This window comes from Anoplopoma fimbria, chromosome 9, assembly GCF_027596085.1.
Source record: "Anoplopoma fimbria isolate UVic2021 breed Golden Eagle Sablefish chromosome 9, Afim_UVic_2022, whole genome shotgun sequence".
In the NCBI taxonomy this organism is placed as follows: Eukaryota; Metazoa; Chordata; class Actinopteri; order Perciformes; family Anoplopomatidae; genus Anoplopoma; species Anoplopoma fimbria.
This window is the reverse complement of record NC_072457.1, coordinates 6,823,392-6,842,980: the sequence shown is the minus strand read 5'-3', so window position 1 is coordinate 6,842,980 and position 19,589 is coordinate 6,823,392. Positions and strand designations below refer to the sequence as shown.

General features: G+C 43.0%; 2 protein-coding genes across 2 annotated transcripts; both read right to left on the bottom strand.

Annotated features, from left to right (window-relative positions):
• Positions 1–920: 920 nt before the first annotated feature.
• On the bottom strand, positions 921–4,610 carry actb1 (actin, beta 1). The gene is made up of 7 exons (XM_054603594.1): positions 4,525–4,610; positions 3,737–3,862; positions 3,405–3,644; positions 2,603–2,849; positions 2,298–2,489; positions 2,010–2,191; positions 921–1,769 (listed from the first exon to the last, which is right to left on the bottom strand). Exons 2-7 carry the CDS (start codon positions 3,857–3,859, stop codon positions 1,626–1,628), a joined length of 1,128 nt encoding a protein of 375 aa, XP_054459569.1. The 5' UTR covers positions 3,860–3,862; positions 4,525–4,610; the 3' UTR covers positions 921–1,625.
• Positions 4,611–8,728: 4,118 nt separating this feature from the next.
• Positions 8,729–19,340, bottom strand: si:ch211-14k19.8 (mucin-2). Its single transcript, XM_054603593.1, has 11 exons — positions 18,877–19,340; positions 17,906–18,292; positions 15,604–17,526; positions 15,429–15,517; positions 15,245–15,303; positions 14,256–14,419; positions 12,486–12,651; positions 12,194–12,385; positions 10,768–10,989; positions 9,158–9,317; positions 8,729–9,047 (listed from the first exon to the last, which is right to left on the bottom strand). Exons 1-11 carry the CDS (start codon positions 18,917–18,919, stop codon positions 8,973–8,975), a joined length of 3,480 nt encoding a protein of 1,159 aa, XP_054459568.1. The 5' UTR covers positions 18,920–19,340; the 3' UTR covers positions 8,729–8,972.
• Positions 19,341–19,589: the final 249 nt, after the last annotated feature.

Sequence of the window (19,589 nt, the reverse complement as noted above, 5' to 3'; positions counted from 1 at the left end):
GCACAACACACAGTGCAGGCAGGGAGGGGTCGCTGTGGTGAAGTGAAGGATACTCGAGTTGATGGCAACTACGCTCGTAGCTCTAGGCTTACGTGCAATAAAATATTTGCCAGTAAAAAGCCAATACTTCAATCGGCTCTATCAGCAGTCTTATCAACCGCTGCTGTGTTTACACGAGCACAGCACACATGCTTGGCCCTAAGCTGTTATTTTGGAAACCTCTGGCTGAGACAAAGCAGTCAGGAGGACAGAAGACAGGAGGAAAGGCTGATGCTGACGGATGCTTCAGCTCTTCTCTTTCTAAACTTCACTCTGAAGTGTTTTATTAACATTTACATTAGAGTCCAGTGAGATATTAATTGATATAGTGGGGGGGTATTTAGTTGGTTGCAATCTGCTACACACCACTAGATGGCAGTCAATCTTACACACTGGGCCTTTAACAATCAGATTGAATTATGTCACTTAATGGTTTTCAATGTGGACAAGTTTTAAGGATGGACCAAAAGTATTCAAACATTCTTAGACTTTTGCATCATTCAAAACTATTAACAGTTGTTTTGATTTACTTTTATTCTGATGCAAAGATGCACTTCTGTTGTCATGTTTTCCTTCTGTAGTAAATGGGCAACAAGTGCATTTCGTTGTGCAACCCTTTGTTGTTTTATAACACTGACTCCTTTAAGAGACATGCTTAGTGTGAAGGTCATTTAGTCTAATACTTGGTTTAGAGAACCTTTGCCATTGTAATTAAATGACAATTTGATTAATCCTTAGTATAGACCTATTGCAGCAGACTTCAGTTTTAGTAGTAAACAGGTTTTACCAACACTAATAAGGGCTCTGTTCTACTCAGTGTCCTTGTGAGCCATGACAGTGTGACAAGACCAGGACCTTGAAATTGAAGCAACAACATGGAATTCAGCAATTATTGGTTTTATTTAAACTCAGGCATCTTCAACTGACAAGTCAAAATGTGACATTTAACAGTGTAAAGCAACATGCATCTGCAATTGCATTTACTTCAATTAAAGTGCGTGATTGATACAGTGTAAATTCTGAGCTAATCAAAGTGAATAAACACCAAGTAGACAGACTGGAATCTCAGACATGTGCGCTTTATTGGGTTGTCGTGTACAACAGAGGCTGGAAACCCCATGCACAATTATTCTCACACCCCCATACAAGGTAGAAGCTTTGTCTTTTGCATAATGACAAAAACAAACTGGACCAAGTATTGTTTAAGGCTGAAAGTACAAAAACAAAAAAGATTACATAATTTACATAAGCAATACTACAGGTCTGTTGGGCAGTGGGCCCACCAGAGAATAAACCTTCATAGAGGCAAATAAGGTGGTGAACAAACACATCTGGAATGACCTACACAAACACGACAATGGATATCATGTTCCTCACACACTCACACCGCCTGGGACGCTCTGTACTTCCCGCAAAGTTTCTCCCCATCAGGGGGCAAGGTGCCATAGCCATAGTGATGAGGGAAAATGGGAAGTGGTGTTGCGGGCTCTGCATACACCAGTGTGTTGGTGTAGGCGTGTATGCAGAGCCAGTCGTTTGGGTTTGTAGCAGTGAGTGTTTCGGGGGAGGGGACTGACAAAGTCTGTTTAGAAGCACTTCCTGTGGACAATGCTGGGGCCGGACTCGTCGTACTCCTGCTTGCTGATCCACATCTGCTGGAAGGTGGACAGGGAGGCCAGGATGGAGCCACCGATCCATACGGAGTACTTCCTCTCTGGGGGAGCAATGATCTACGGGGAGCAAGATGAGAAATACACGATAAGTAAACCCACATATGTTGGCAAATGCACAGACATCCTGCAAGTATTTAATCTACAGTTAAATGTAGGAGAAGCTAAACAACAAGAGAGCTTGAATGCTGAAGTAATCATGTTTGTCCACTGAGTGGCAGTAGAGCTAACAAGCCTTCTAGAACATATTTTATTTTGCCTGAGGCAGATGTGAGTCAATGCAATGAGGACAAGTTATACCTTGATCTTCATGGTGGTGGGTGCCAGGGCAGTGATTTCCTTCTGCATACGGTCGGCGATGCCAGGGTACATGGTGGTACCTCCAGACAGCACGGTGTTGGCATACAGGTCCTTACGGATGTCCACGTCGCACTTCATGATGCTGTTGAAGGTGGTTTCATGGATACCGCAAGACTCCATACCTATGAGAAATTGTAAAGAAGAGTGTAAGTTTGTGTTCCACATACTTAAAAAAAAAAAAAAAAGTATGCTTTAAAAAAAAGTTATAGTTTCCCTGAATAAACCTACCAAGGAAAGAGGGCTGGAAGAGGGCCTCGGGGCAACGGAACCTCTCATTTCCAATGGTGATGACCTGTCCGTCGGGCAGCTCGTAGCTCTTCTCCAGGGATGAAGAGGAGGCAGCTGTGCCCATTTCTTGCTCGAAGTCCAGTGCAACGTAACACAGCTTCTCCTTAATGTCACGCACGATTTCACGCTCAGCTGGAAGAAAAGAAAATACATTTTATAGTCGGTCCCAGGTTATTTTTTTCCCCCTTTCAGTTTTCTCCTTGCTTCAAAGATGACTTTGTTTTGAAGTCAGTGTTTGTGCCAACCTGTGGTGGTGAAGCTGTATCCCCTCTCAGTCAGGATCTTCATGAGGTAGTCAGTGAGGTCTCTGCCAGCCAGGTCCAACCTGAGGATGGCGTGGGGCAGAGCGTAGCCCTCGTAGATGGGCACAGTGTGGGTCACACCATCACCAGAGTCCATGACAATACCAGTGGTACGACCAGAGGCGTACAGGGACAGCACAGCCTGGATGGCCACATACATGGCCGGGGTGTTGAAGGTCTCGAACATGATCTGGAGGACAGAGGAGACAAGCGATGAGTCATTGAATCAGTGAGTCATTGTTACCTGAAGTAAGCTAGTATAGGTTAGTACAGTCATTACAGAAGAGCACAGCACACTTTGCAGTTTCATTTTGAGTACAAACGCTGTAGGAAAACCAGTCATTACAATAGCCTGTAGTTTAGTTTAGTCATATTGACTGTGCAGCAACCTGCTCTACAGTCATCTGGTGCATCATGCAGACACCAGTGTAGTTAGATGATTGTAGTTTACTTTGGCAAGTCTAAAACAAGCCTGACTGGAAAACAGCAGTGACCATGCCGCAACAAAGTCATTCCTGATGCATCACAGTTCAGAGAGATAGAAACCTGAAGCATCCGCAGAGATGAAAAGATCAGCACAGGATAAAAGAAACCTGGAGATTGAAGGAGCAGGAGGAAATGGACAGATTGAGAAGAAGCAGAAAATGCCTCAGCAGCAACATATTTTTTGTCGCTGGGCCCTGCAGGTGAGTGGAGAGGGTTTGCTGTGTGAGGAGGATACGTCATGTGTGTCAGTCCTTGTTACCTGGGTCATCTTTTCCCTGTTGGCCTTGGGGTTCAGGGGAGCCTCTGTGAGCAGGACTGGGTGCTCCTCAGGGGCGACTCTCAGCTCGTTGTAGAAGGTGTGATGCCAGATCTTCTCCATGTCGTCCCAGTTGGTGACGATACCATGCTCAATGGGGTACTTCAGGGTCAGGATACCCCTTTTACTCTGTGCCTCGTCACCGACATAGCTGTCCTTCTGGCCCATACCGACCATCACACCCTAGTAAGGAGAGAAACGAAAAACGTTAAAATCATGACAAAAATCAACAAAAAAATGCATGACAGTTTGTACAAGCTTTGTGGAAACTGTACCTGATGTCTGGGACGTCCAACGATGGAGGGGAACACAGCACGGGGAGCATCATCTCCTGCAAAGCCAGCTTTGCACATACCGGATCCATTGTCAACAACGAGGGCGGCGATTTCGTCTTCCATTTTCTGGACACAAAAAGAGGAGAGAGGCTGTTAAAACACTGAAGCACTGATGCTCTTGTGTGACAGTGGTGGAGCAACATCTGGTCGTTATGGAGACCGGACGCTGGATGTCGCAGTGGTCCCAGAACACAGAAGGCTTGTTTCTCTCCCTCCCTCTCTCTGTCTGTCCGGCTATGACCATATAAGGCAAGAAGTCAGAGCAGCGGACAGGCCGGGCTCGTTAAGAACCCTTAAGTTCGGCCACTCCCTGCACACAGTCACCATAGTAACAGGCTCACTCGAACAACGTCTAACTAACTGACGTTTGATGGAACGTTGACTTTTATCGTCAAAACGATTTCGCTGCCGTAATGCCATGGCAACAAGCTGACGCGAACAACGTCTAATTAACTGACGTTTGACGGAACGTTGACTTTTATCGTCTGTAATGCCATAGCAACGGTTACTACGCGCCCAACTGCAATGCATGTGTATGTGTGTGTAAACGACAGCATGCCAACACACATATCTAATTAAGTCACCGTTACTAGGGGCAACCCAGACAACTTTAACTGCAATCAGAAACATTTAAAGTTAATAAATTACCGAATTCAAGTTGTTCTTGAAGTAAAGTCACACTCACTTTTGTTATATAAATACATTACAGCAGCTCGCAGTGGGCTTACCTGTTTGAGGGGTGTCGGCTGCGGCTGAGTACTCCGGGAGGGTTTAGTGTCTGGACCTGACTGCAACGGAGGCCGGTCGGCGGCAGGGTTTTATCAGAGCTGGCGCTGCAGCCCCCTCTCCTTATAAGGAGAACTTTCCGCTCGGCGCCCTCTGATTGGTCCAGCCGCGTCCACTGGGTGTGGAGCATGCAGATAACGCTGCTGCGCTCTGACAAGCCTGAGGAGACGAGCAACATGGAAACTAGAATATGTTCTATCACTTTACTCTGGGGGACTTTCTGTGTTCAATAAAACACATTATTTATCCTTTCTTTATCATTTATTTATTTTAATTATGATGAGCATAATGGGGATGATTCACACACAACACATGACTGCTGCAAAACACACAGCAGACTCCTTGAAACAAGTTGAAATATGTGCTTTTATGTTATTGTCTATTGAGCAAATTATCACATTTTGATGTCATTCAGTCCACTCTATTATAGATTCAATCCCTGACATCATCCATATTGAATAAAGGCCTAAATATTGTCTCTCAACCACATTTTATTCATATACCCATGTTACTATCTTCTGTTTTATCCTTGTGCATTGGAGGAAAAGTGCAGAACACAAGACAAAAAGCTCCACAATTCATTTAATTTAAGTGAAGGACGTGAGGGAATGAGACAGAGCTAGATTGCACTGAAGACTGTGCTAATGCACTTGCAAATTCATGGCAGACTCGTGGTTGGTAGTGCCAGGGGCATGCGGCGGTTCCAGTCTCAGGGTCACTGACAGCACTGTCAACACCCTGATTGACACGGCCACCCTGGCATACCAGTGTCTGTCTCTCTCTCACACACACACACACACACACACACACACACACACACACACACACACACATGCAGAGTAGTGTGATAGTGATACATGTGGTCAAGCTTAACTGAGGTATGTTTACAGCAAACACTCAGAAGGCTGTAGATCACTTATCTGTCATCACTTGTACAGTTTCAGTGAGTGGAGGGGAGGGGAGCATATAAACCTTGCTTGCCTCAATGAGATGTAATAGACAGGTGTGTGTTTTCCGAAACATACCTATATTTGGTTTCAAAATCAAAATCTTGAGGCCTATTGTGAAACTACTTCTGAGGAATGTGACCCACTTTGATATGTACGAACACACCTGCTCACGGACACACCCATCTGCGGATAAGGCTTGTGCGTCTTACGATGACACAATTGGACGTTTTCATGCAAAGCTCATCTTGTAAATTGACCGGATACTTAAGTGGGTGGGTAGGGCTGCTGTTATAACTCAATAAGGGCACCGGACAAAGACACATAAACTTATGGTAGGAATTCTCAGTGGCTCTTTGTGTTCCTAATAAGGGTAAATTGAAGCCGGCTCACCAAAGGGTAGGAAGTAGGTTTCACAGTACTTCACTTCTGCAGAAGCATGCAGGAAGTGACCACACAGACCACACAGACCTACAAACACACACACACAAAACACACATATGTCACCAGGTATGGAGCAGCTAAGGATAAAATAGGAGGGAGAGAGCGGGAATGAATTATCTAATCAGGGAATTGGCTTTGCAGAATCGCATTATCCTTCTCTAGACAGACACTAAACACACGCACACACACACACACACACACACACACACACACACACACACACACACACACACACACACACACACACACACACACACACACACACACACACACAAGTATAGAGCCAGGGCAGGACAACCATCCCTTTAAGAGTTCCTTTGGATGACATCCATATAAGGAGATATTGGAGCCAGTCACATGGGGGGAAGAATGCACTGCTCAAGTCATGTGACCAGTCTGAGGAAATGAATGAATCTCCCTTTTTAAGGCTGTGCATGTATATACTAGTGACTGTGGGTGAATGTGCATGTTGGTTTAGGTTTGATTTGCCGTGTCCTTCACCAGCAGCCAGAGATGAATATGTAGAAAACAACATATCAACAACATTTATTTTGTTGTTTTTTTAAACTTTGTACTCACTAACTCCTCCCTGACAGATATTTCACAATCTTTCCTCTCAGGTCTTTGCTCAGGCCATTTCATAATTTGTTGGCGTGCGTGACTCATGCATGCATTGCAATACACACACACACACACACACACACACACACACACACACATAGTAGACACTCCCTGCATTGCTCACTCACACAGTCAGAGAAATTCACAGGCCTGGCTCTTGGCTCTGACTAAGACCGTATATGGAAGAAGCTAGCAGGTAGCTTCTTTCCACTTCTCACTCATCCTCTATCTCCAGCACTCTCTCTCCCTTAAACACATATTCACTCTCTAGCTTTATTCGCCTCATTTCCTCTCTCCCTGCAACCAATCACCTTATTTCTTTTCCCATGACAGGGACACTTACAGGAGTGCCATGCAGTTTACATATTTGACCTGTTTCATTCTGCAACAGTCTTCCTACAGTCATTTATGGCTTCACATTCCAGCTGGGTTTCATACACAGCATTGAGCGGAGGTGTGGCTTGTCAGAGCAAGTGTGTGCATGCTTGAGTGAGACAGAAAGAGGAAGAAGGTATGTGAAATACTCTTTGAAATGTAATATTGAAAGATACAGATATCTAGACTGAAATTCCCCTGAAAAAATCCAACATTTCAAAGACAAGTGAACAAACCTTGACAATTCTTAGTTCCCTGCACTGGCTGACTGTCAGTGTGTCACTGAACAGAGTTACATTTACTGTTACTTTACTGTGATTTAGGCCCAAACACACCTCTGATTGTCTTTAACCACATAAACCCTCGCTACCTCTCATGTAAGCAGCTGCCTGTTAACTATTTCAAGAGTCCAAATAGAGAAGCAACATTTAGTTACTATGCACCTCAGTGCTTTAACTATAGCCTGATAAGGCAGAAAACTTGTGTTTGGGTTCCCGACCCTCTATTGCATGGAGTTGCCATATTGTTTATGTAAATTTTACTTAATATACAGTTCTACAAAATCCAAAATGCAATGTTTCATTGTGAAAAGGGGGTCTTCTACTTTGATATGACCAATAATTGACCACATGACATGAGCAGGGAAGCCTGTTTTCACTTACTTTTCCCTGGACATGTGACACTAGAAGGTAAAATTTACTAATTGTTTAATAGTTTGGCAAATTCCATACAAAAAAAGTTATTAATTAATTATTTTGGGTGAGTTAAATAAAAACAGTCGAGAAGTGATACGTTTTTTGTAAAAATGAATTTGATGCCATATCTGTATATGCACTGTTTGGATTCAACCTATTGGATTGTAATTGACCTTCATAAGACTAAGTTACACTAAGAGTATGTTTATAACTTTTTTATAACATTTAAAAAGGGGAAAAAAAAGACATTTCAGACATTTTGTTTCTGTACCGGTTAAATGGATTATAAATTACACCCCTGGTTGTCCTGGGGGGAAAAGTAAAGAGGGTGCCTGAACCTTGTGCCACCTGATCCAGCCAGAAGGGACAACACAGACTATTGGACCTTTCAAGCAAACTATACAGGAGATTCCTAGATAAAAAGAAGCAGGTGCTCCAAGTGGACAATGTTCCTTTGCTTCTTAAACTTCCACAAGGGGGTGAAAGTGGATCAGAATGGAGAATGTTATGTGAATTTGAAAGAAATAAATTAAATGAATGATATGAAATGAAAACTTTTTTTCCCAAATATTTCCATTATGTTAAGTAATAAAACACATTAAAACATATTGATCATGTTTAAGTAATAATTCCTGCAATAGAGGTCTAATAAATTGATTTTGATATGGGTCCTTCTATCAGACTAGATTAGATACAGTAATAATGTGGGACAAGCCTTAGCTGATTGTATCTGTGTACTTTGCAAGTTTTAGAAGGATAAGGAGTAATTAATCACTTTTTAAATTAATTATTTTCTCTTGTTTATGTTTTAATGGTTTATGCTTTGCCTTTTATAAAATGTTTTAATGCATTATATAAAGTGTTTTAACTGCCTTTGTGATAAAATGTGTATTTGTTCTAAACAACTAAACTGTCCTTTCTCCGCCATAACCTCAGAGTACAAAGCTCAGTATGTTTAAAGGACTTACATATTTGATTGCCAAAAGCAAAAAAATGAATGCATTTATTCTTGCCCTTAGTAAGATTTATGTTTATTAAAGCATGATATATGACGCTGGGCCAAAGACATTTAGACACACTCTTTGTTTTCTTTCTTTACAGTATATCAGAGGGAAAAGTAACAGATTTTAGAGTCAAACTGGAACATGTAGCAAACTCTCACAACAAAATATACACTTATATACACATTTACACTCATTGTTTTTACAGTTTTTTCATCAACAAAACAGGAACATGTGAGAACTACAACGCAAGAATGAGCTGTAAATACCAGTGTCAAACTTTTTATTTGATTCTTCTTTATCTCTGTCAAGCAGTCCAGCTCTTCCCGAGGTCTACCAGCTCCATGCCTTCACAGTAGGACCGTGGCCTGGACACCCTCACCTGGTTTCACAGGGAAACAAAGTATTATGAAACCAGATATACATACACAGTACATACGTATATATACGTGTATATCTGTTTCTATCTCAAACACACAGTCAGAGACTCACTGTGGGCGTCCTGTGGGAGGCCAGTTGCTGCAGAAGTGGGAATGGAGTCCACTGAATGGGTTCCACGGGCCAGCTACAGACAGAAAGGTCACTGGCTTTACCCGAGTCCAACACACCGTCGCCCATGCTCATCTCACTTCCCCTCCAACCGTACTGAGAGCTACAGGGAAGACAAAGATAGACCAAGGGAATTATTTACACAGACGTCGTTTGTATATTATATGAGTTAATGAATGTCAGTACTTCCAGACATGCATATACAGTTTTGTCAGGAAAGAATTAAGGGAACTATGATCGGTAAAAGCTTAAGATACAGATTAGGAAAGGGCTGTAAATGTAGTTTTAGTCATTGATAATGGGTTTTGGTGATTTATTCAACTAATTTGAACTGGGCTTTAATCATGCATAAAGGAATAGATTGGGACTTATTGTTCAATGTCACTTAATTGCATTCATTCACTTGTTGTTTAAACTGTTTATTTTACCTCTTTCATTTATTGCTTTTTCTTTGATTATATACAACATTTAATCATTAAAGTAGTATTTAATAGTTAAAACAGTGCTTTTTAAAAAATATTACTATAGCAACAAAATATGAAAAGGGGCTGGTGAGGATGAAAAACAAAGAATTATCAACCAATTCAGCTCTACAGGTTTTTTTTTAATTATCTTTCAGCTTACTGTTTCGGTTTCACGGCCAAAACTTTAATGTTTTGGATTTGAGTTCAGTCTGTCATCCTCAGCAGCATCACTTCAAGATGCAGACAGCTGATTTCTGAAAAAGCTCTGATAAACCACGGCTACCAGCCCAGCTCTAAGCGACAGGTATTGAGCAACTAGCGGATGAACATTGAAGCGTTCAGCAGATAAAGAGACAAATATGTTTATCTGCTGCCCCCAACTGGCAGCTTTAAAAGTGACATTTATTGTTTTCTTTTGAAAAGGGGCAGTGTGTGAGATTTAGAAGCATCTAGTGGTGAGGTTGCACCCCTCTCTTTCCAAGAACAAAAGTGGCCTTCATGTTACGTAAAAATGGGAAACACTGTTGCTAGTGTCAGTTTTTGTCCTTTCTGGGCCGCTGTAGAAACATTGTGGTGCAATGTGGCCGACTCCATGAAGATGACCCTCTACCTACGTAGATATGAAGGACTCATTCTAGGCTAACGAAAACAAAGATTCTTAGTTTCAGGTGATTATAGCCTAATGAAAACATATTCATGAATATAATATTCCATTTCTGCCAATAAAAACCCATACATCCTACACACTAGTCCTTTAAATTAATAAGTAAAAGGGTTCAAGTTAATTTTTTCTGTTTGTATAATTTAAGATTGTGTGTGTGTGTCTAAGTTTGAGTCGCAGATGTCTGTTTGGTTACTGAACTTTTAAACAAGACTGTTTAGATGTGAATTTATCTTGCTTGTTTGTATCTTGATCATTATTTTCTTAGCTGCCTGATCAATAACATTCTGGTACTATCAAGAATATGAACTAATTCATGTGTGTTAATGGACTCGTGAGTGTGTGTGTGTGTGTGTGTGTGTGTGTGTGTGTGTGTGTGTGTGTGTGTGTGTGTGTGTGTGTGTGTGTGTGTGTGTGTGTGTGTGTACCTGTGTGGGTAAATTGTATTGATGCGGGTCCCGTGGCTGGGGCAGGTGGAGGCCAGCGACAGCGTGTCGTCGTGGTAACAGCAGGGGCGGTCGAGCGCCCGCAGGTGCAGTAACTCATCGGAGCGTGTAAAGGCAGGATTATCTAGTGAGTCTGCTGATCCTGCCCACGAACGCAACCAGAAACGTCCTGACAGCTCATCAAAATGGTTGAACCTGCGATAGCTGCACACACAACAAATGTTTATGTGAGGATAATTATTCACAGCACAATGTTCATTGTATCTGCCATACATACTTAAAACACACACACACACACACACACACACACACACACACACACACACACACACACACACACACACACACACACACACATATATATATATAAAAAACTTGCCAAGAAAGTCTCAATGGAGATAAATTAGCAACAAAAATAATAATGGAAGTGAACATTCAATTTAATTCAATTTCTAAAGCCCTTTATCACACATTTGCCACAGAGGGCTTTACAATCTAGACAACATCCTCTGTCCTTGGACCCTGGCATCTGATAAAGAAAACAAATCACCCTAAAAACAAATATATATTGGTCAAAAAATTAAATGAAGAAACCTTAGGGAGAGTCAAACTTTCTCTGGACAAAACACTCTCTTCCCACTGTTTATGAGACACTGTGGATTTACAGCTTTACAGGGCCTCAGGGAGACTTTTAAAGACTTCCAGTGAGTCAGCTTGGGGAGCAATGTTCTTCAGACTATTCATAGCTCATAACATATGAATGTGCAAGAAAGTAAAAATAATAATCATACAATTCAATTTCTAATAATTTATTCCCCTCTTGGTCTTGCACCTTACAAACTTGACGTGATGTCAGTGAACGTATCACTTTATGTATGAATGAAGTTCCTAAGGGATTCTCGGAAAGTCTAGACGGTGGACATTCGGATTCAACCAGACTGACTCAACATTTTCCAAGAGTCCACAGAGCAGCCTTCATCTCAAATTAAAGGTTTGGCTCTCAGACTATGACACCCAGTGGACATTACTGTAACTACAATTACATTACATGCAGTTAAATCCATCTGTGTCAGGACACAAGATCTCCCCGAAAGGTGTCCTTTGTGTTATTGTCACATATGTCACATTAATCTGAGTAGCTTGAAGTCAACTGCATTTTTATGTTTACCAAAGGTGTGTTTCTTGTGTTTTTTAAGATCGACCCACAAGATCACACCTTGTTACAGAAACACAGTTGACCATTTCATTCATTTTCAACATATTTGTTTGAACTAGACACTTCCTCTTCAATTTAAGTGTTTATACATCATATTTCAAGTTCAGGGTATCTGTGAATTGTGTGTATTCATGTTTGTATTGTAGGTTGAACGCTGTAAGCAGTGATTTTAACTTGTGAGTCGATGCATACCTGCTCCGGGTCTGATCCACTTTGGCCTGGATCAGAAGGGCTCGGTAGCGTCGCACTGCCACAAGGGCCAAAACGCCAATCACTGTGACCATGACGAGTAAGATGGCAAGACACGCGCCCACGAGCCGCGCTCGAGTCATCCTCACGTCACACCTCTGACCCATGTACCAGAAGTCCTCTCCCACAAGGCAGCTAAAACACAGAGAAGAAGACGCTTGCATGCACAAAACCTTCTTGGATAGATGGAGAGATGCAAACTTAGCGATGTATGAATGTCTCTGTGACGACTTACCGGCAAACTGGGAGTTCGCCCGAGTGGTGAGTACAGATGCCATGGTGGTGGCAGTAGTCAAAGTGGCAGACGGAAGAGCAGCTATAGTTTGAAGAGCCAGGGTTAAACACACACTTGTAGCCTGCTGGACACTGCAGTAACCAGTCACACACATCACCCTGCAGACCTGAGAGGAAAGATGTGTTAAAGGATGAGGCTGGTGTTATTCTACATTTTGCTTGTTGCCAACAAATCCCATCAAAAAAGACATTGTGAGTCTCAGTTCCTGTCTCACTTCCCTGTATTGTCTGTAACACCCACCACCAAGACCATTACTGTAACCACTGAACATCTACATCTTTAAAAAGAGTCACAGATATTTGGTTGGATTTTTTTGAAAGGAAAAGCAATGTCCACAAACAGGACAGAATTAAAATGATCTACAGTGTTCATGCTAATTATAATGACGGAACATGTCATGCAACAGTGTGTCTCAATTATGTTTTTTTATATTTTCTGGACAACAATGGAGCTCTATATGGCAAAGAGGAATACAAAAATTACAACAATATTACCAGCATTAATCTTTACATGTGTCGCCTTTATGTCGATGTTAAAACAATATCTGAAATACCTTGATTAAATGATATGTAGGTTTTATCTAAATCTAATTTAGTAATTTTGTTTACATGCAGAGTTGGCCACCGTTATTTATACTATCTAATATGATATTCTGCAAATAAGTATCCCTGTTGCCCCAAATAATCTGCCAGCAGAACACGTCTGCAATTTGTCCAAAAGCAAACATGCAGCTAAAGTACTTGTGCCATTGTAAATGGCAAACAACAAAAATGAAAGCAGTGGAGTAAGATGGTCCCATACCACAGTAACAAGTTTAAAATCCTAGTGAGCCAGACGTAATAATCAGATTTCCCATAACTGGATTGTGAGTTTAACTGAGTCAACCTAACTGTGTTATGATGTTTACATGAGTCTGCCTGTAACTGGGTTCATTAAATAAGCAGGTTAGGAATGGAATTCCTGCAGAGGACATCGTGGACAACGGTCTGAAATATGTTAATGTCTGTTCCCTCAACGGCAGGCACTGTTTGATGCAGTTTGAAATTCTACACAGGCTGCATCACTTGGAGGAAAAGCTGCATAAAAATCTAATTTGTGAGATATGTGACAAAACAGAGGCAGATTTACTTCATAGCTACTGTATGCATTATGCTTTAAGTTAAAATAATTCTGGGTTGCACTTGTTTATCTTCTATTCAAAGACTTTTAAAGTCCAAATAAGACCCAATCCACTTTTTAGTCACACTGGGCACTTATGAAAACTCTAAAACCCTACAGAGTGCACAACATGAACTCCTGTCTTATGGTTTCAGTAGTCTTTATTAGTCCTAGGTGGATTTTCTAGAGCTACCTGAACTGTGTCCTCCATTGTCCATCCTTTTGTCCACTTTTGATTGTTTTCTTTCCGTTTTATTGTGTTTGTTTAGTTTGTCTTTTGATAATAAACATATAAAAAGAGGTATATCCACTCTACAGAACTCTGTATCAGCACTGTACACATGCATCACAATAAAAATATTTTAAAGAATGGAATGCCCTCTCAGGTAAATGTAAAGGACTTTATCAGCCCCTCGACAGTAAAGAGATGACAGGAAATCAGAGGAGAGAGGAGGAGCACGAATCCCCTTAGACCACTGTGTCACCAAGGTGCATGAAAGGTTAGTTATCTTTGGTCAGCTCCTACAGGTGGGCATCTGGACCTTGGCTTACCTCCCAGTGTGATGTTGGTGATCTTGGATGATCTGAAGCTCCTCCCCTCCCACGCAGCCTGAGCTAGTCCTGTTCGTTCCAACAGTGACGCGGGTCCAGTCTTGCCGAGCCACCGAAGGGCCCCGCTGGTTCTGAACTCCACCAGACTCTGCACTGCATTGCCACTAAAACAACAGCACATCCTCTTTATGTACCTCTCTTCACACAACCTTCTACAGTGCATTACGGGTTTGTGCCTCACTGTATTTAAGTCACAGACCTAAGCATCTTATTTTATAAAAGATAATTACCTTGCCATCTATGAAGAACCCATTTAAAAAGGTGCAATATATGGGATTCAGAGCATTAATATAGCAGCAATCAATGACTTAGAGATATAATGGTGTAATGTTATCCAAGTTTTTCTGTTCTTTGTTGACACAGCTGGCCGCATGTGCTTTTAATGCATGTCCATGCATGTGAGCATGCCCACTGATTAGTACAATAATACATTGGTCACCACTGATAACGCCACCCTGACCAATGCCATTTGCACGGAAGTGTTTTGTTCCCGCCCTCCAGTTTCCCCTCAGATAAAGCACTTTTGCTGTAGTTAGCACTGTTAGCATCGTCTCAGCCGTTCCCATGTTGAGAGCCGTTAAGAGGCCATAGAATTAGCTGATGGACATAGTGGAGCATTAAGCAGCTAAAGAGCCAAATACTTCCCTCCTCAGGAGTTTGAGGAGACCACAAGAGCGCTAAAGGGAGAACGAACATCTGATTTACATTTATCACTTGGCCAGAAGCACGACTTCAAACGAAGGATAATGAGGTTCCATGTCTGCTGGATGTGTTAATAAGCAACTATTTGCCAATAACAGCTTGTTAGTGCGTTAAAATGTCAACTTGTTTAAAACCTGTGACTTGACTTTACCGGTAATAGATGAGAGGCACAAAACAGGGCTAAATGCAGCTTAACTACAGTATATATGAACTCTATAAGACCTCACCTGCTCCAGACCCCCATCAGCCTGCTGAACCCGGGGGCTTTCTGAAGGTACGGCTCCACCTGAAGAAAGCATGGCATGAAGACTATGTAGCAACTAAATCAAACTCTAAAACCATTGTATAATTACATGATTTGTTGGTGCTTTCTGCATGTCAGTGTTAGTGTGTGTGTAGATAATCTCTCACCCAGGCAGCAGTGTCTTCCTCCAAACCAGAAGTAAAAGCCGATCTGGACTCTTCCACAACAATCTGCAGCAGCAGCTCAATCGACTCCACTGGACAGAACAGGAAATCAAATCCATTACAACAAGCCTGGACACAAAAAAACTATTATTTATTACACACAAATATGTCCCGTTACCTTTGATGGCTGAAGGTTGGTCGGGCACGATGTAGAACTTGGGTGTCTGAATAGTTGTGGGGCTCCGAGCGGAGGTTAAAACAGAAGGTGTGAGTGCTAAACGGTTCTCCTGGCTTGGATGTGGGGTCCAGGATGGAGCTCCGGCTGTGGGAGTTTGTGTGGTTGTGCTGCCTGGTAACCGTTGCCAAGACTCCTCCTCTCCACCTCCACGTCCATGATCTGATTTTGCAGTTGTGAGTGAGAGCAGAGATGTTTGTGCAGTAGTTATGTAGTTGCGGGGCTGTTTTAGCGTAACTGGGAGTTTAGTAGAAGATGTCAAAGGCAGCTGGTTCTGTGTATGAGGTGTGTGTGAATATTTGATTGTTTGAGAGGGCGGAGCTGTGGTTTTGTGGTCTATGAGTGGTGTGTGTGCAGAGGATTCAGTGGTAGAGGAGGGCAAAGAAAGGGATGTGTGAGTTAAATGTGAAGGACCAGGTAATGCAGTGTGTGTTTGGAGTGTGTATGAAGGTGTGGGTGAGTGTATGGACGTACTGGACGACAGAGGAGGAACAGGAGTCTGTGAATTTGTGGGCGAGCTGTCATGTAAGGGGGTGTAAGTGGGACTAAGTGTGTATGTTTCAGTGTCAGTAGTCGTTCCAGAGGGAGCTGAAGTCTGGACCAAATCTCCCAACGTTAGAGGTGTAGAAGAAGAACCTGTGAAACTCAAAGTCTGGTCATCAACTTCTGTGATGGCAGTGTCGGCAAAATGTCTGTGCTTACTCTGCAATGTCGTGCGTGTCGTGTGTGTCTCGTCTTTGCTCGTCTGTGTGAACGGGGAGGACGTGTCAGGAGGTGGCGAGCGAGCGAGGCCCTCTGTGCTTTGCGGAGAACTTGTTTCACTCTGTGTGGAGGAAGTGAAAGTGGGAAGCATCTCAAGTTCATCAGAGGACGAGAACGAAGCAGTTTGACCGGTAACGCCTGACGCAGCTGATGAGTCAGTTCCACTCGTGCTTGGATGAAACGAAACAACCTCCGTGGCACCAACAGTGGCTTCAAGCTTTGCCATGTGGGTGGTGGATAACTGAGTCCCATTGGAGGCCTGTGAGGATGATTGTGATGAAGCAGTGGGTTCAGTATCAGTGTGTGAGTCACCATGCTGAGGTTCGGTGGGGGATTTAACAGGATCAGAGGTGAAGGCGGAGGTCAGATCAGAGATAAGTCCGTCTGTGCTCCGGTGGCTCCTCCAGGAATGGGGGAGTTCCTCTTTAGAAGCCCCACTAACAGCTCCATCACGTGGGATTAGGACTGTATCACCCTCCCAGGTTGTGTTTGAGGGCGAAGTAGAGTTGAGAGGTTGGACTCTGGAGCTGGAGCCAGCTGGTGTGTTTGTAGACAGCTTAGATGTCTGAGTGGCTGTGTATTTGTGAATATATGTGCCAAGCAAAGTGCTGGAGCTGGTGGCTGTCGCATGTGTCGCTGCCATCTGGGTTTGAGGGCGCTGGTCGCTTGTTTTTTTTGCCGTGTGCGATGTGTGAAACAGCGAGTCTGTAGGCTGAAAATAGGGGTGTGTTCTCTCACTGGCAGACATTTCTCCATCGGCGAGGTGAGCAGCTCCAGATGTATCCGCTCCATTGTTCGGTTCTTCCTCAGGAAGAGGGAGAGTTTCCCTATCGGCTCTGCCAGCCACAGAGAGTCCCTGCAGGGGTGAGGTGGGGTGCAGTGGGCCCGGGTCATGAGAGGAGGGGCTAGATGCAGACTGAGACCCGGAGCTCAACTCCAGACCTTCAAAGCGGCGACCTCTGACCCTGTCTGTCCCTCTCACCACGTCTTGACCAACAGGAGCAGTGCTTGTAAAGCTGGTTCCTGTCTGAGACCAACGCAGGAGGTCTTGGTCTGAATGTGGGCTGGTGTGGTCCTCCGAGGAATTCCTCTCATCTTCCTGGACTGGATTACCAGGAACAAACACACAAAAAAAAAAAACCCAGAGAGGCAGAGGGTGAGGAGAGATATGAGTGGAAAACACAACAACATAACATATCTGCCTCTCACACCACAGGGAGTGTGATAAGAACTTTCCGATGGACTCACAGCACAGTTTGAACAATACCTTTCCACAGTTTCACATCGTAAAGCCAAAGTAACCATAATATTCTTCTACTGTAAACTAAACCTCAATATATTCAGTGAGACGACAAAAAAAGCTGCTTTAAAACATCCAAATGACATTACGACAATCGGATCAAACTCTCATGGTCGGGGTGCAGGAAGGTGGGCCTTCCTGACTTAATAAATCAATCTGGATAATTGAGTAATGGTTTCTCACCATAATAGGACAGCTGAATAACATTTGAGGAGAGTCCTTCTCCTGTCCATGTGAAGGTGGCTTTGTTTTCGTCACAGTGGGAGAGCAGAGCCGTCGCCCCGCTCTCCAAGACCTTATCCTCCTCGTTCAAAACACAACGCACAACTACGCTCGAACCCCCATCCAACCACACCGACTTTAAAAGAACCGTCCGACCCGCAGGAACAGCTAACGTCCAGGTGCAAACTGAAATATTTGGGGTTCTGTCAGACTGGTGGTTCACGGGGTCGGGTGTGTTGGTGGTGTCAGAAGAAAGTCCAGGTAAAGTGAGATTGATGTGACCAGCAGGCTGTTTGTCCAGGCTGACATCTCCACCACAGTGGGGCTGCAGCAAGGCCACTGTTATATCTGAGGAAAGAGAAACCAAAAAAAGAGATTCTGGTAAAAGAGGGTATATATCTGACATAAATCTTCTGAAATCTGTGTGATGTGGAAGTGAAAACTGATTTAATAATAATACATTATTATGGACATGTATTGTGTCAAGTTCAACCACATGTAATCAAAGAAAATTCTCATTCTTCAATGTTGTGAGGCATGAAAATGTAAAGCAAATAACCGAAAATGTGAGGAAAGAATGAGAAATTAGACATTTTTTTTTTTTTTTTTTTTTTTTTTTTGGAAAACAGATCACATCTCCCCCCCTTGTTTCTAATCTCTTGAATAATCTGATGACCCCTATATTTGGATCTTGGTTTAAAGAAGGTTACCTTAAAAACTCTACATAAACCTACCAACCTTTTTTCTATTGACAAAAGAGCAACACTGTTGTGGTTTCATTTCACAGCAGCTGAAAACGAAACAGCAGTCTCCCCCTTTTATAAAATACAAATCTCAGTGATCATAAATAAGATAAAATAAGATAAGATAAGATGATAAAATGGAGTAGTCTACATCATAACATCAAATCAGTCTACAGCAGATGTCCTTACCTGTTGTGATAATAAAAAGCAACAGGCAGGCGTGGAGCTGCATTTCCAATCCTGAGACATTTCAGTGTCGGAGACCTTAATAATCCCAAATCCATATACAGGTTGTCCAGATGTCCAGTAATCCGTGCGTAATGAGGAGGACGAGCGAAAAAAAGAAATGAATCTCCAGTTTCTTTTTCCTGAGAGCAGAGCAGCACCAACAAAACAAGACAGTCGTCAGAAACTTTCCTTCTCCATCATTTCCTTCTAACGGAACCCGCCTCGCTGTCATGGGGGGGGGCTGTGACTAAATGAGTGTGTGGGACGGTGTGTCCGGTACCGGGGGACGCACGGAGGGTTTTACGCACGAGGCTGGTCTGTGCGCCACTTTGGTTTAAATCAAACGGTGTCTTCAAAAGATGAGAGGAAAGGAATCCAGTGGTCGCGGCGGGGAGCTGGTTTTTACACACATGCTTAAACGCAACACAGGAAACCTTTTTACCACAGGAGGCATGGAGACATGACAGGGCGGAGGCTTCATTACAGCCTCTTTACATCCACACCCCACTGTGTGTCAGACAGGGAGAGATGGGTTTATAGAGCTGGAGACTATTATTTTGGGGTTTTGTGTGTGTGTGTGTGTGTGTGTGTGTGTGTGTGTGTGTGTGTGTGTGTGTGTGTGTGTGTGTGTGTGTGTGGCCACATTGGGGCAGAATAACACCAAAACAAGATGA

Excerpts from the sequence above, each read along its gene's own strand:
- si:ch211-14k19.8 (XM_054603593.1), bottom strand. The coding sequence starts at position 18,919 with ATGCAGCTCCACGCCTGCCTGTTGCTTTTTATTATCACAACAG. Across the intron at positions 15,518-15,603 it reads CCAACCTTCAGCCATCAAAG|TGGAGTCGATTGAGCTGCTG; the intron begins GTAACGGGACAT and ends TGTTCTGTCCAG. Across the intron at positions 9,048-9,157 it reads CCTCCCACAGGACGCCCACA|GTGAGGGTGTCCAGGCCACG; the intron begins GTGAGTCTCTGA and ends CTGTGAAACCAG.
- actb1 (XM_054603594.1), bottom strand. The coding sequence starts at position 3,859 with ATGGAAGACGAAATCGCCGCCCTCGTTGTTGACAATGGATCCGGTATG. Across the intron at positions 3,645-3,736 it reads TTGGACGTCCCAGACATCAG|GGTGTGATGGTCGGTATGGG; the intron begins GTACAGTTTCCA and ends TCTCCTTACTAG. Across the intron at positions 1,770-2,009 it reads CCACCACCATGAAGATCAAG|ATCATTGCTCCCCCAGAGAG; the intron begins GTATAACTTGTC and ends TGCTCCCCGTAG.